Here is a 15,182-nt window from a genome sequence, read left to right on the forward strand (position 1 = left end):
AAATTAACAAATATCCACCCCGCCGCCGCCTTCCCATCGCAACCCATCGGGGGAAAAAACATTATTAATTGCACACAGGTTCTACACAAATCTTACGTCGAATTAATTTGTTTACTGTAGGAAAGTACACTGGGATATATACTGAATATACATATATACTATATGTATCTAGTCGGGTGTGCGCATAAATAGCAGTGCAAACGATGAACAAACATTTGAATTGTTATTCTTGTTTTGTTATCAACGAGTGAAGCGAAGGCAAAGTCTTGGCTGCATTGCGAACGTACGATTTTTATATAGTGGATATAGTGGCAATATACAAGTATATATACATATATATTCCGAGTGTGTGCACGGGGTAAATATAAACTATATTCCGCACACTGTGTGCACAAGATTCATTACAGCAAGTTGTTTACACACTCGAGTGCGCCGCGAATTTGAGCATTTGCTGTTGACCAATTGATGTATCTCGACGGCAATCGAAGATGTTTGATTTGTCACCTCATTCTGGACCCATGACTGCTGACAGTCAAGGTCAATTTCTCCTCCTTGCGACGCTCTTGAGGAACGAAGATATAGGATCGGGATATAAAACTGTTCGAAGAGCCAATCGTGCATACTAATTATCAGCTTTTAAAGTAAGTGGGTGTGCTTAACTTTTAGCAACTCCCTTGTTTGATTTACAAATATATAACCATCATCACACATCTGTATTCGATTCTATATATATGTATATACCCCAAATAAATCACAATAAAGAGCTGCGTGCTAAAATCCGTAAATTGTATTGAAAACTTTGTATTTCAAATTAGCAACTAGCACAAACAAAGAAAAGAGGCAAAAAATATTGAGAAAAAGTCACGTTTAAAAGTCTCACATTTGTTTCAATTATCGAACTTACATATATGTAATTAAATGTATACACTTCCAGAAGAGAAGGTATCATTGTTGAAGCCAGAACTTTGCCACGTAGTAAGGGATCAGCATCAACAGCCAGATCAATCTAGCCATGTCCTATTCAAACTAGTCTCTCATTTTGCAAGCTAATGTGGTTTAAACCTTTAGAATAGTTTTATGTCATTTATAAATATAAGTAAAAATGGATTTTATTATAGTAACCTGACACAGGAAGAAGGATATATGATTCCGTTTCAGAAGAAGAATACTCTCGCAGTTTTAGATCTATCTGAATAACATTTTTTAATTCTTATTTCTTTCTGTTTCCTTTACTATATAAATCAAAACGAGACAGATTGGATAATTTTTTGTACTAATTTCATTCACTAAAATCGATCAATTTTCAATGAACCAATTGCAAAACGAGAGAGTATACAAAAAGTTAACTTCTTGTTTTATATAAGATTCAACTGAGACATTTTGAGTATCAATTTAATAAGTATTAAGTAGGATACCCAATATTTCTCTGCTTTATAAAAACGAACTAAATATATATAAAATACCTCATTATTAGAATATATTAAATGTCAACGTTTACGTTATTAAATGAATAGTGAAAAGTTCTCCTTTAACTTTGCTGCTTTAAGCTGTCCTTCAGTGTCAACGTGTCATGAGATGCACATTCAGCTCGTTCGGTTGTCCATATGAAACAGGATTAAATGACATAAAAAAAGTCCAAGGACCATCGCCGTCATGTGCGTGTGAGGAAGCATGGGCGTGGTCTGGAGCTGCTGCTGACGTGACAAAGGTTGTTCCGCGGTTGTTCCCAACAAGCTGGCTAAGACGGCCAAGACCAAGAGCAGACCGCCTGGGGATCTCATTAAGTGGTTCACCGACTCAAAAGCAATTAACCGAGAAAAATGTCCTCCAATTACCAAGAATACTTAGTCAGACTAATCTTGAAATAGGAGGATCGTTTTAATAATAAACAAGACCTAATTGCACGAATTTATGTGAACTTAGCATATGTACATACGTGCATATTTTTTGAGTAAGTTAAGAAGAATGTCTCAAGACCTTTGTTTTATTTAGCAAGACGGACTACCGGTACTATCTATTTCGCCATGCTCTCTTGATTTTATAATGCTCGGTATACAGAATAAATAATGCAGCTTGTTCAAGTTCAGTGTCAATCTTGATAGTCCATTCTGGGACACCCTGTATGCTAAGTGCACTATAAAATATATGAGGCAACAACAGCAATCGCAACGTGTTGTAATTAAGGCAACACAGCATGAGCAACAATAACGATAACGATAAAAACTCAGGCAACAGACAGACAATATGAAATACTTATGTTGTTTGCTGGAGTTATAATTGAACAGCTCGGAAAAAAGCAACAACAGATCGAAACAGAAATTTAATTGCCGTTTAGAGTAAGTTCCTCGTCTTGACCCAATTCTCAGGCGACCGACCCCACAATAGCATGAAAAAAAAGGAAGAAGTCTAACTTCGGAACGCCGACGATTGTATACCCTTTCAGTATGTAATTATGTCTACCTCTCCCTTTCTCTCTCTCTACCTCTTATTTTTATAAAATCGATCGATCGCTCCTATAAAAGCTAAACAATATAATAATATGATAGCTACATGTGAAATGATAAAGAATATTACTTTAAAAGTTTAATTTTTGTGATATAGTCACCCGATCTGGTCTTTCCGTTTTATATACTACTTGCTGTTAATGCTTATCAAGAATAGAGATTTATATACATTATGGTCGAAAATGACTCATTCACTGTGTTACAAACTTCTAGTAAAAATTATATCTTTCAAAAGGGTATGGCTTAAAGCCAAGATATTATCTGCAGGTTCAAATCGAGGAAAAATCGTATTTAGGCTAAAATAAATTAAAATGCGCTAGAGGACACACAGACACGTTAAAATTGATGAGGTACATCATCAGTATCTACTAGATGCATCCACGTTGCACCAAGAAAATTTATAAGCTACCTTAAAGATAAACTTTCTAGAAGTTCACTGAACTATTGTCAATGGAAAACAAACAAGGGACTTTTATTTGATGCTTACTTTGTGACCAAAAACAGGTTATGAATACAAGTGTTACATACGTATGTAAAAATTAAAAAAATAGCCCTTAAGCTGTTCATAATCTTTTCTAGAAAATTCTGTCTGTTTTTGGAGTTGCATCTGACAATTTTCAAAATCTATTGGGAATAAATGGTATCGATATTCACAGATAATCTAGGTTTCCAAAAACCGCACTAGGAACATGTGAGATATTGATGAACTCAAACATTAATTGGCCTGGAATTACTTGATCATACATGTTTTATGACCGCACCATGCTTGCCTCGATAGTTGTGGCAATGACAACACCTCAACTGTCATGACTTCCAGCCAAATATATGTACATACGTACATATCTTAGCACATATCGATAGTAGGAAAAGAAACAAATTACTACCTATCTCAAAGGGGAAAAAAGTATACATATGTATAATAATCTAACCCAAAGTAAGCCCACGAAGGCTTGTCTTGTTTGGTGGCTTTTGCGCCGCACGCAAAAATCGGAGAAAAAATCGGAGAGTGCGAAATGTCGTTCTCTTTCGTTCGAGTGGTTGTTGGCCAAAAAAAAAATCAAGGGAAAAAATAAACGAAAATAAAACGCAGCGAGAACATTTTTGCTGCGCAATTTCTTCATTGCCGTGTTTTCATTTCTTCGCTCTCCTCAACCGACAACGTTCTCCCCTGTTTTCCAGAATTCCGGAATCCAGAAACCCGAGTGAAGTGAGAAGAGTGGCTTGCCACATGCTGTTGTTTACGTTCCCCGTGTATCTCGTGTCTTGAAATTATATTTCATTTATGGAGGCATTCCCACATAGCAAAATATACACTTGCAAAACACTCTGCTGCCTTACATAACATTTTAATTGGATTAGCTGCGAAAATACCTTCTATTTAGAGTGTTTCATGGATTCACAAAACAATATTCCGCTTTGTTTACCCCTTCTATGTATGTATGTACATTTATCGCAGCTTTATGTTTATGCCTTATAAATCGGCAACGAAGGAAACTGAATCTGAAACTGACCTATTCCAAGTAGATTTCAATTGTAGATCCGCCGCCATTGAGACTGATTATTATGGAGCGCTCTAAGCGGGGTTATCTCATCTCATCCCAACTACAGTACGTACTATATGTATGTGGATTAGTGCTTATCGGGACAAATCCGTACTGGAATCGCTCCAGAAATAAACATTTGTGCGAGCCTTGCATATTCCATTCGTTTTGGCCGTAAAAAGAATTTTTGCGTTTATTTATAAGCCAGTCAGAAATACATACGTATCTGACACAAGGAACACCTGCAGAGCCCGTTTTCCAGATCATTTGACTTTATCCAATCTTAATTATGGTTTATAATGCAAAACAAACCCGCACCGCAACACACATCACAGATACACTGTCACAAACCAAGTGTGTGTTTTTTTTTTTGTTTTTTCGGCTCATCAAAATATCATCCTCGGACATTTAGCTCTGCTTACGTCACAGCAGCATCATCAAAAACAGCAGCAGATTGGCGCCTCTCGGCTATAAATCAAATCTCATCGTTCCCTCTACTATTTCTGTTATTTAAATAAAGTTTAGCGAAAAGGGGAAGGAACCACAGAAGAAGAATGCGGACAAACAAAAATGTAAATTTAATACAATTTCAGAGGGAATAGAGACAACTCAGCCGGTATGAAAACAGTTTCTCACAATAATTATTAACCGTTAGCAAAGTCAGGTTTAAAAAATTAAAAAATAGGAGTATTTTTATCAACCATTGGAGATGAAATGGAAATTTTCTTGTTTTTACAAAGTTTGGATGCCCGAATACACTCTTTTCTCACCCACTGTGCTTTCGAAATTCTGAACTATTTCATTTTATTTTAAAGATTTAGTCACATGTCAGGCGACTATTTTTCGGCCTGCTAAAGAGGCAGAATTTAATTTTTTTGTTTTCTGTTTAATTTTTATGGCAATTACACGCCCTTGGGCTGTATTGCTTAAATTAAAATGTTAACTTATGCAAATGTTTCCCCGCTTCCATCGCTTCTGTTTTTGTTTGTTGGTTTGCGACGATTTCATTATTGTAATTTTTGTGTATTATCTGCTTAATTCTGGCATTGTGCTTAGTCTTAATTTTGTTACAGCCGATTTAACGTGTTTCACTTGCTCTAACTGACAGCGTAAATATTTTATAACTTTTGTGACAGTTTTTGCTTCTCTTATTAGAAAAATTCAAGAACCGAGATGTTTCATCCACGCACATTTGTGATTTTATTGTTTAATTTTGACCATAAATTGCCCGCTCATGCATATTTATAGTTGGACAGTTCGTACGAAAAACGAAAATATTTGTGTGCTGCCGAAATCCAGTTTCTTCTTTGTCTGCAACTAATTATGTTTTCGGATATTTTAATAATTGCTGTTTCTTAAAGATAAATTATATTAATTCTCTTCGAAGCAACAACCTCAGCCAAGTGTTTAAATATTTCACTCTAGGGGCGCGCGGATTAATTAATTAATTAGGGCCCAACTTCACAAGGCGCAAATTCACGAGTCACAAGTCACTAAATGTCGAAAAATCACGTGGAGTGACGCTGGCAGCGACGAGTACTGAGCATCCGACTCTGCCGGCAATTGGATTCGAACTGCGCTCCGCATTCGTCCATGTGGCTCAGATACTGTATCTATGTGCAAATATACAGTTGCGGGTATATTAATAGTAACGATACAAATTTTAATTTCTTTTCAAGTTTTCGGGGAACTTTAATATTTAAGAAATGAATTTTGTGAAAGTTAGCTCATCTATATTTTATCAATATTTATCTATAAGAGTATAAATACACATGTACAAGTACCTATACCAAATTTAATGAATTTTTGAATAAATGTAAAAATTTTAGTTACTCCTACAAAATATAAGTTTTCAAATAAAAAATATTAAAAAGATATTTTATCAATATTTATCTATAAAAGTATATAATACACATGTACACATGTACATGTTCATATACCTAATTTAATGACTTCTTGAATATGAATATTTGTATGTTTCGAATTTAAAATTTAATTTACGACATATAATAAGTTGTCAAATTTATATCAATTTAAATATACCATGTACATACATTATAAATATCTAAATCCAAGATTTGTAACGTTATAGTAAGAAAATTTAATTTTTATAATCGTTTTTGATATATGTACATGTTAATTTGTACTTTAATCAAACAAATTAATGGTTATGAAACGTATTTACTGACAGGAACTATATAGTCTGTAAGATCCAATAAATGTCATTTACTGCTAATATTTTAACTTGAGGTGTATGTACATACAGATGTGTTTGCTTATATATACATAAATATATATATACAGATGTGTGTGGCAAACCGGCAAGGCTGCTTGAGGGTGTGCGTGAGATTTTGGTTCTCTCTGTTTCGTACATATGTATATAAACCAATACAGACTCAATACTGTGTAACGCGAGAAAAAGGTGAGCACAACAGAAAATCAAGCGAGCAAAGCAAAATCGGAGGAGTCGGAATACATAATAGGCAAAAGGCCGTGGATAGATAACCGCCGAGTTGGCCAAGTTGATTAGGGCCAGACTAGAGGTTGGGCGTTTCATTTTCGGGGCGTGGCACGACGTCAGCTGACCGCAAGGGACTGATCTCACTTAATTCCGAACCACTTTCTGTTTTTCGCCTCATATATGGAATCTCTCCGCGTCTCCGCCGCCCTTATTATTGCCTAACAACGGAATTTGGAATTACAGGCCTACCTCGGTAAAATTAACCCACTTGATGCCCCGAACGTTCGTGAACATTCGGATGCTTCGGATTTCTGTTCAGTCCCGAATGCGTCAGCATCCGTAGTGCCACAATTTCGATCTTTAAAAATTCGATAATTATACAGAGCTTTTTTAAAATTGATCTTAACATATTATTCACGGACTTTGAGAAATATTTTTTAAAAATTGTAAAAGTAACAACTTAAGGAAAATATGTATGTAGATTCTTGATCACCAGACGAGTCAATTTTGTCTTTTCAGAGACTAGAAAATCTAGCTTTACAAACTTTAGTGACAACATTCATCAATTCTGCCTTGGCGAAAAAATTAAATTTATATCGAATAATAGGACCGTTATCAGAAAATCTAAATAAAACTTAACATTTTTACTTATTTGGAAGTTGCACAACACGTTCTTAGCTATTATCAACATTTGTCTTCATTACTTAAAATTTGCAAGTTTTAGAGAAATTAATTTCACTCACAATGCTTTGGGTTCCAGGTATCTTACAAAATTGTTTTAGAAAGGTTTATTGCTTGACTTACAATCAAATTCTATGCATACATATGTTTAACCCAAGCCCCTATCAGGTGTATTCGACATCTGTTCTCTTTAGTATCAATTTATGACCTTCCCTACAAGTGGCGGGTCTTTTTGTATGCTTAACAAATGCTACCCACCCCTTTTACCAGAGAGATTTTTAAAGCAACTTTAGTTTCGTACTGTGCTTATACATTTTCGAAAAAAGTTTTATTTATAATGTTCACTGTACTGCTTTTGTTTTGTTGTCGTGTTACATGGGCTTTACATTGCTGTTATTGTTTTGATTTCCTTTTTTCGCTCGTTTTCTTCGTTCCATCGATTCTAATGCTCTTTTTGTTGATTCTTGCTGTGTGTGCCATAACGCACGTAGGCAGAAAAAGAGAGAGAGATAGAGGGGAGACAGAGATACCAAAACAACAGTCCAAATATTTCGCCCTTAGAATGGGGTTGTGCTGCCTGTCTGTCCCACTCACTCTACGTGATACTTTCTGCTTTTCAACCCATCGTCTGTTTCGCTCTTGCTCCCCTGCAGCCACCTCGTCTGCTCTAGTTCTGCGCCGTTTTATGCTGTTGTTTGGCTTGAGAAATAAATAAAGCTCGTTTCTATACTTATGCTGTGTACTTAACAGCGAGATAACAGCAATAATAAATATAACACACAACATATGGATGTATGTATACACATGCATGCAACAAAATACACCAATAAAACCTACACATGTTTTCTGTGGACTGCCTTCAAAATCAATGCCGGCCTGAGATTTGTTTGTGGGTTGCAAAAAATCGCTTTAATGTGCTTTCTAAGGCCCGGCATCCTACCATTCCCTCGCCACCTCTCTTGCGCTCTCGTGTGATTCAATTGTATTGCGTCATAAGCCGGTGGAGTAAAAGGGTAAAGCGAAATACATAATAAAGGAAAGAATAAAAAATAAATAAACGGCGTGGCACCAAAACAAAATACAAAAATGCATCGTTGAATGAGAGTAGAGTGCCAGAGAGAGAAAGAGAAGAGGAGGGAGACAGACAGAGTGAGAGAGAGCCTGTTTTGCTCCGTTCTTACTTTTGATTGACATTGAAACTGCAGCTTAGCATAAGAAGCAGCAACAAAAGCAAAAGTGCAGCCTGTACACACAAACATTTTCAAGGTCAAGCAAAGGGTAAGTATCCCGGGAGCAGCAGCAGCAACAGTTGGTTTGCAACTCACTCTTGCTCCCTCGCACACACTCACTGCACACACACACGCAGCACTGGGGCAAAGCTCGCAGTGAGAGGAGCCTCTCACTATTTTTTTTTTCGGATTTTTATGTTACTTGAAACTTGTAAACAACATTTTATTAGTTGTTATTTGTTGATGTCTTTCTATTCCGATGGTTTTGTACTGCTTCTGTGCATGCTTTAATTTATTATTATTTCAATTGTTACTCGTTTGGTTATGTAGAAAACGACCATTTTAAATAGGTGACATTTGAAATGGTGATTTTAAATTCATAAATGTGATTAGGTTAAAAATATTTCCAAATAACCGGAGAGATTTGATATTTTTCCTAGGGTTTCTAAAAGTATGCAACAAAACATTTGCCTAGCTTAGAGTAATTCCTAGCAAATAAAAAATATAATTTTTGACATTAAAAAAAACAAACGAACGCTGTAAGTGATTTGATTATGTAATTAAACTATTAGCACTATGAGTTGATACATAGATCGACATAAATTGTTGTCTCTGTGCTAATGTGATTGCCAGATAAATTAGTTAATAAAGTTCTTAATCAAATTAGAAGTAATTTTAATTGAATAATGCCACCGATGTGTCGGCATGTTTCCACATCACTCGAACCATCAATGAACGAACAAAACATGAAAATATTCCACAGTTCCCACACCCACGCATTAGAATTAATGGCTTTTTCGGGCCTTGTTTATTTGTTCTCTATTTATTTCGGTTTGTTTTCTATGTCCGATCTCTCGCTGGCTGCGGTTTCGAATCGATTCCATCGGTCAGCAAGCAAATAAATAAATATTAACCGACATTTACATATGTAAAACACTTTGTTTCTGCTTGTCTATGCGAAGCTCTCTTTCTTTCGCTCACCGAAAACTCCACTTAAGGTGCCCGCTGATGATTTTTTATTTGCCGCGATTTTATTTGTTTTGTTTTCAGTTTTCGCAGTTTGTTTATATTTCTTTTTGTACGAACGTCGCTTCGATTTCAAAGTCAAGGTTGCTTTGACTTTGACGCAGTGCTGTGAACGTTTTAATTAAATTCCCTGATGGTTTGTGTAAATGGTTAAGTCAGGTAAGACGTAGCCTAGTGTACTTGCAGTTCTATCTAATAGTTTATAAAAAAAACAAAAATGTAATTTCACTGAGAATTGTACTCACTTTGAACAGCCAACTGTTGTTGATGCGCCGCCGCACGCTGCAAAACAAATAAATAAAAAGTAATTAATCATCTGAATACTCCAAGTAGTTTTTTACTATATTCTCAATGTCTTAATGGTTACACTTTAATCTATAATACATTTCTTATTTATATATATATGTATATATTTTAAGTCTTGATGTAAATAGTTCCACTCTGTCTACTTAGTTCTCTGAGATCCAATATATTAAAATTGTAATATTGAGATCAAACATTAATCATTTTTAAGTTTTTCACTTTGAATGTGATTAGGGAAACATATTAATTCAGCTATTATAGTAAATCTCTGAATATTTCGGAGTAAAAAAATAACTATTTATAATTCACTTAACTTTAAACTATTTTTTTAAATTTTATTGATGTCTACAATATAATTGGGAAAAAGTATTTATTATGTCATTATTAACTATGAATAAATTGTTTTAATTTCCCGTTGTGATATGACATAGGACTACACATTATTAACTCCTTTAATTTTCACTTACTAATGTTTATTTGTATTTCGTAAGTAAATAAAACATTTGATAATCAGAAACATATTTGGCCTTAAAACCTTACATTGTTGGTCATCATTGCTCGAATTCCAGGCAGGGATTGAACATCGAGGGAGTGACTGCGCCCGCGCCGCGTTTTCGTTGTGGGCGAAACGGGCGGTGGCCCAGGGGGCGTGGCCGAACTGCTTGAGTGGGTGTGGCGGTAAATCCATCGTTTTACAGCCGACATATTTGCTACACTTTTACTAATTTCTATATACACAATATGTTTAATTGAGTATCAGCTCAGGTGATTCATAATTTTTTAAGTTCACTTTGTGGGGTTTCCATTTTATTAAAAGAGATAGAAATTTTATCGACAAATTCAAATGGAAATTCAAGAAAAGACTGCTTGTGGCGCACTGCTTGACTTTCAACTGCTTTGTATCGAGCGCTCTTTTTACTCAACGCCAGGTGGTGTTTGAGATGCTGTGTCCGTTTAAATTTTTTCTCTGTATAAATTTTAATTTAAATTTGTTTTACATTTATTTGTACACTGTGTTGCCCACTTCGGGGTATAATTTATGCAAATTGTTCCTACATCCTCAGCGGGAGCGCATAAATTTATGTATATTTTTCAATTATCCGACAGGCAAGAATTTCCCTCTTGGCATTTTATTTATTTTTCGGCTTTGCGGAAATGGGAAAATAAATGAAATAATGACCATAATGCAAAATACTGTCCGAATATGGAGCAGAAAAAATGTTCCCAGCGTCAGCACTCTTACCACCTTTCCCCATCGTCACCCCACAAATTAATCCCTGACCCCGAACTCTTCTTTTAATTAAATAAGAAGACAAAACACGCTCAAGAGAAGAGCAAGAAGCTGATGACGCATTAGAGTTGATTGAACGCAGCAGAAAAGTTCATCGGATTCGAAGGGAAGGCGTGTTTGCGCTGATTGTGATTGAATGCTTTCGTGTGTCGTCCAATTGAAATTGACAAAAACTTTGATTGAAGGTGCATACACACTCAGCGACGAAGACGCAATAAATAACAAGAGGAGGCGATTCTATTGAGTGACAATCAATTTAAACTGAAGAACGGATTCACCTCGACCAGGAAACGTTTGAGTGCAGTGGGTGTGTCAAGGACGGACGTCCTTGGAGAAAAGGAATTGTTGGACAAAGCTCACTACGATCGTTAACAAGAGAATCTCTACAGGAAAACCCATACAGAAAAGGTTGCTACCTACCATATGGAGCTTTAAAATTGTCGACATCCAAAACCACATACCAAAATAGGGTATAGAAGAACACGTACTTATTACTTTTGCTTCCAACACAAGTAAACTAAAGACTATCACTGTCCATGCAAATTCGAAAAGCCTGAACAAATACCAACCAATAATCTTAGTTAATTTCCAAACTTAACACCTGTCAAATGCCCCAAAGACTTGATAATTTTCCCAAATTTCGTCACACGGACCTCAGGGCGTATACTTGATATTGTTGAAAGCTATTGCGTTGCTCACATTTCGATTTGTTTTGTTTTTCTTGCTTGTTTTTCGCTTTTGTTTGGCCAGCCACACGTTGCTCTATATATTATTCTATATTATACAACTAAATATTGCCAGTAAAATTAGACAATTATTTTTAGGCCTTTAGGGGAGCATTTTGGATGTGGAAATACTAATTTGCTCGTTGCTGTGTCAGCTAGCTTTCTTCGCCCATAATATAAGTTGTTTAAATATGGGCAGAAAAATGTAATAAATAAATAATAGACAGCTGCGGAAAAAACACAGACTCCGAGAGCAGCAGACAAAAACCAAAGGCAAACAGAATGTAAGAGTCATTAACGTTAATTAGCTGCTCGAGCAAAGGCAAACACACAACAAAATGTAATAAGAGAAAAAAACACAGAGGCAAGGCAGTAACTGGAAAGGTTTACGGGAAATCGGGAGACAAACTTTTAATTTCGGCTATAATTCCATTTAGCAATGTGCGTCTGGTTGGATTTCTGCCAGATCGAAGGTCGAAAATCGTTTCAAGAACATCAATATTCACAGGCTTTCAATTAACAGAGCGCTAACAGAGGCATGTTAATTGCCCATTGGCATGTGACCAAGCGCGTAAAAGATTCTGCAATAAACGGGAGGAGAAAGCGTAGCCAATTTATGTAAGCGCTCTCGCTTGCAAATTTATAAAATTAAGTGAATTCCACAAAAGAACACAAAGTAACGGACGAAATAAAATGTTTGTAATAGGAAATAGTATTAAAACAGGTCAGGCATTGAGCAGTGGGTTTGGCAACTTGACCAAACACATTGTTGAACCCTTTCGTATTGGTTTGTTTAGGAAGATACCAGATGTAAGTAGCAAATCTAAAAACGCATTGAAAATTAAGGTAGCAAGTAGAAGTAGTCAGAGGCGCTCTTCTGCAACATACCCGGTAGAAAAAGCTCTGTGATTTAAGCCAAGTTATAAATATTAAGAACAGAACACTACTACAATGTCCTCTTCATCTTTCTCGGAATTTTAAAAACACCTTTATGGTAGCTACATTCACAGTTAGGAAGGTAACCTAGTGGTTTAGAGGATGCAGAACTCTGTTGTTAAAAGCCTAACTTATTTTTTATTTTTTATTTATTTTTATTAATTTCCATTAATTTAACAAGCACAGAAACTTCAGAATGTTGTCTAATAACTACCATGATTACATCCGATTTTACTCGGAAAATTAATTATTTGATGTAAACTTTTTCTTTAAGCTGAAATTCATTACTATAGCTTATGATTTTTTAGGTCGGAAAAGAAACTTTTAAAACAAACTTGTTCTAGGTACAACAAATTTAATTGTTGTATCTATCTCAACTCTCAGAGATCTGTTACTTCATACGGACGGACAGACGGAGAAGGTTAAATCGACTCGTCTGGTGATGCTGTTCAAGAATATGTATACTTTATGGGGTCGTTGATGCCTGTTACATTTTTGATTGGCATTATGTTTTAATATACTTGTAAGGATACAGGGTTTACAAAATAAATAAAATAAAATATTTTATAACAAGAATAATACCAGAAGCAGAAGGCTCTGACTGTGGAGTTTTAGGTATCACTCAAGATTTATTACTAATAAATTCTATTTATATTATCAGACTAACTAAAATTCAAGCATATCTTTTAGTTTTAAAGAGTTAATTAACATTTTAAAGATTCTTAAATGTAATAGTGGGCATGGGCTTTAGTCTTTATGATCCCTGAGATCTGTTTTGTTCTTTACAACAACAAAAAAATCAAATAACTAAATACTGATCAGTAACATAAATACTTTATGGACTCTAAGATGCATCCTTCTGTTCTCTGTAGTTTAAAATCAAAATTGAAGTGAGTATTTCTTTTTCAAAACAGCATTTTGTGCAATAATGTTCACTAAACTCACGCCTTAAACTTCCCCCTGATTTCCTTTAGCAATAGCAATATATATATATATATATATATCTCAAATAATTGACATATTTTAACACATTCCAAATCCGGACTCTACGTGCCATAAACAAACTTCCTCCACATCAAGCCAAAAAGCTCTGCCACTTGTCAAGTGGTCGACCTCTAGGCAAGTGAGATAAAAATTCAAATAAATACAAAATAACGAGAGAGGATGCCAGCCGGCAGAACAGACACACAGAGTTTAACTTTTGACAAGTGATTGATTAACAAGAGTAACACAAAAACAGAAATAGAAATAATTAAATAAGCGGGACCGAAACAAAACAAGACGAATTTATGCCTGAGATATTTCACTTTCTTTTCACTTCCTCGACCAGCCATAAAAACAGATCTGAGCAAATCCCAAGTGGGAATTTCCCATTTTTGGAAGCCAGATTCCGCTCCGACTGATATGGCTCTATCGATCGGGCCTCTTTCCAATTTCTATATACATATGTATGTATATATGTACATATATAGTCTAAGCAAACACCCGAGTTATCTGCCAAAAAGCAGAGACTCCATTTAATTTAAACGCCCTTACTTGCATTTATCTTATCGCCTGTCTTCTGTCTTCCGTTGTATATTCTAAATTAGTTTTTGCGTTTCCCAAGTGAATCTGCCTTTCAGTGGGTTTTATTGCTAATGCTGATAAACTTTTTGTTTTCCCATCGGTTTCCATAACACTCTCGCGCTTATCTCCGCCAAAGGTTAAGTAATTGTGGCGAAAAGGGCCCGGGCCGCGTGATATCATCCATTGAAAAGCCATAAAGCACTCGGTCAGCAGTGAAAAGCAATAATGACTGGAAAAAACCATGTCTAATTTATGAAATGAGCAGCAGCTGCTGATCCTCTGAGAGAATGTCCCAACAAGTTCAAAGGATTTCCTATCCTCTCTGAGGTGGATTCTTGCCTTTGTGGGTACAAATTTCCCTTGTTGTGGTGATAGTTTTAGCCAGAAGAAATGATAGATCCTCATCGCTCTCAGGCACATGCTCGCTTGCTTCACTCCCCAAGAGCTTGGACACTTGACAAATTAGCGACTAAAGAATTGGCTTAAAGGCTCTGGTAACGGCAAAGTCAGACAAAAAACACAGCGGTAGCTATTAGTTAGCAAAATTTCATGAATACGACGATAATAGAACAATAGTCACAGCACACACAGCAATGTGGATCACATGTTGGTCATTTATTTTCTTTGGTTTTGTAGTTTATTTTTTTGTAGTGCCTTCCTGTCGCACTCCAAGCTCATTTCCATGCTTTTAATTAAATAAATAGAATTTCATGAAGATAAATATTATGAAACGCTGAACGAACGTGCCGCTTGAGTGTCGTCACTGAACTTGAAAATTAAAAACAAAATGTGTCCGCCAAGAAAGAGGAAGGAGGAAGAGCAACCAGAAAGAGAGCATTTTGAGTGTTTTAAACGAAATTAATTGCTGCGGCACATTAGGACCTAAATGGCTACCAAAATAACAAATTTGTTGCTAATT

At 35.7% G+C, this 15,182-nt stretch overlaps 1 protein-coding gene across 21 annotated transcripts in view; it reads right to left on the bottom strand.

Moving 5' to 3' along the window:
• The window catches only part of SNF4Agamma (SNF4/AMP-activated protein kinase gamma subunit), a 78,035-nt gene that overhangs the window by 23,167 nt on the left and 39,686 nt on the right, over window positions 1–15,182 (bottom strand). For 16 of the 21 annotated variants that reach the window (XM_020957423.2, XM_086830120.1, XM_086830123.1 and 13 more), the window contains one exon: window positions 9,688–9,724. In XM_020957423.2, coding sequence (XP_020813082.2) covers window positions 9,688–9,724 — 37 coding nt within the window. Of the gene's footprint in view, window positions 1–9,687; window positions 9,725–10,285; window positions 10,713–15,182 lie in introns of all 21 variants that reach the window. The other 5 variants (XM_020957428.2, XM_086830130.1, XM_086830129.1 and 2 more) reach the window with 2 other exon arrangements.

The sequence above is a fragment of the Drosophila serrata genome, unplaced genomic scaffold, assembly GCF_035046125.1.
Source record: "Drosophila serrata isolate PLE 108 unplaced genomic scaffold, ASM3504612v1 contig_228, whole genome shotgun sequence".
In the NCBI taxonomy this organism is placed as follows: domain Eukaryota; kingdom Metazoa; phylum Arthropoda; class Insecta; order Diptera; family Drosophilidae; genus Drosophila; species Drosophila serrata.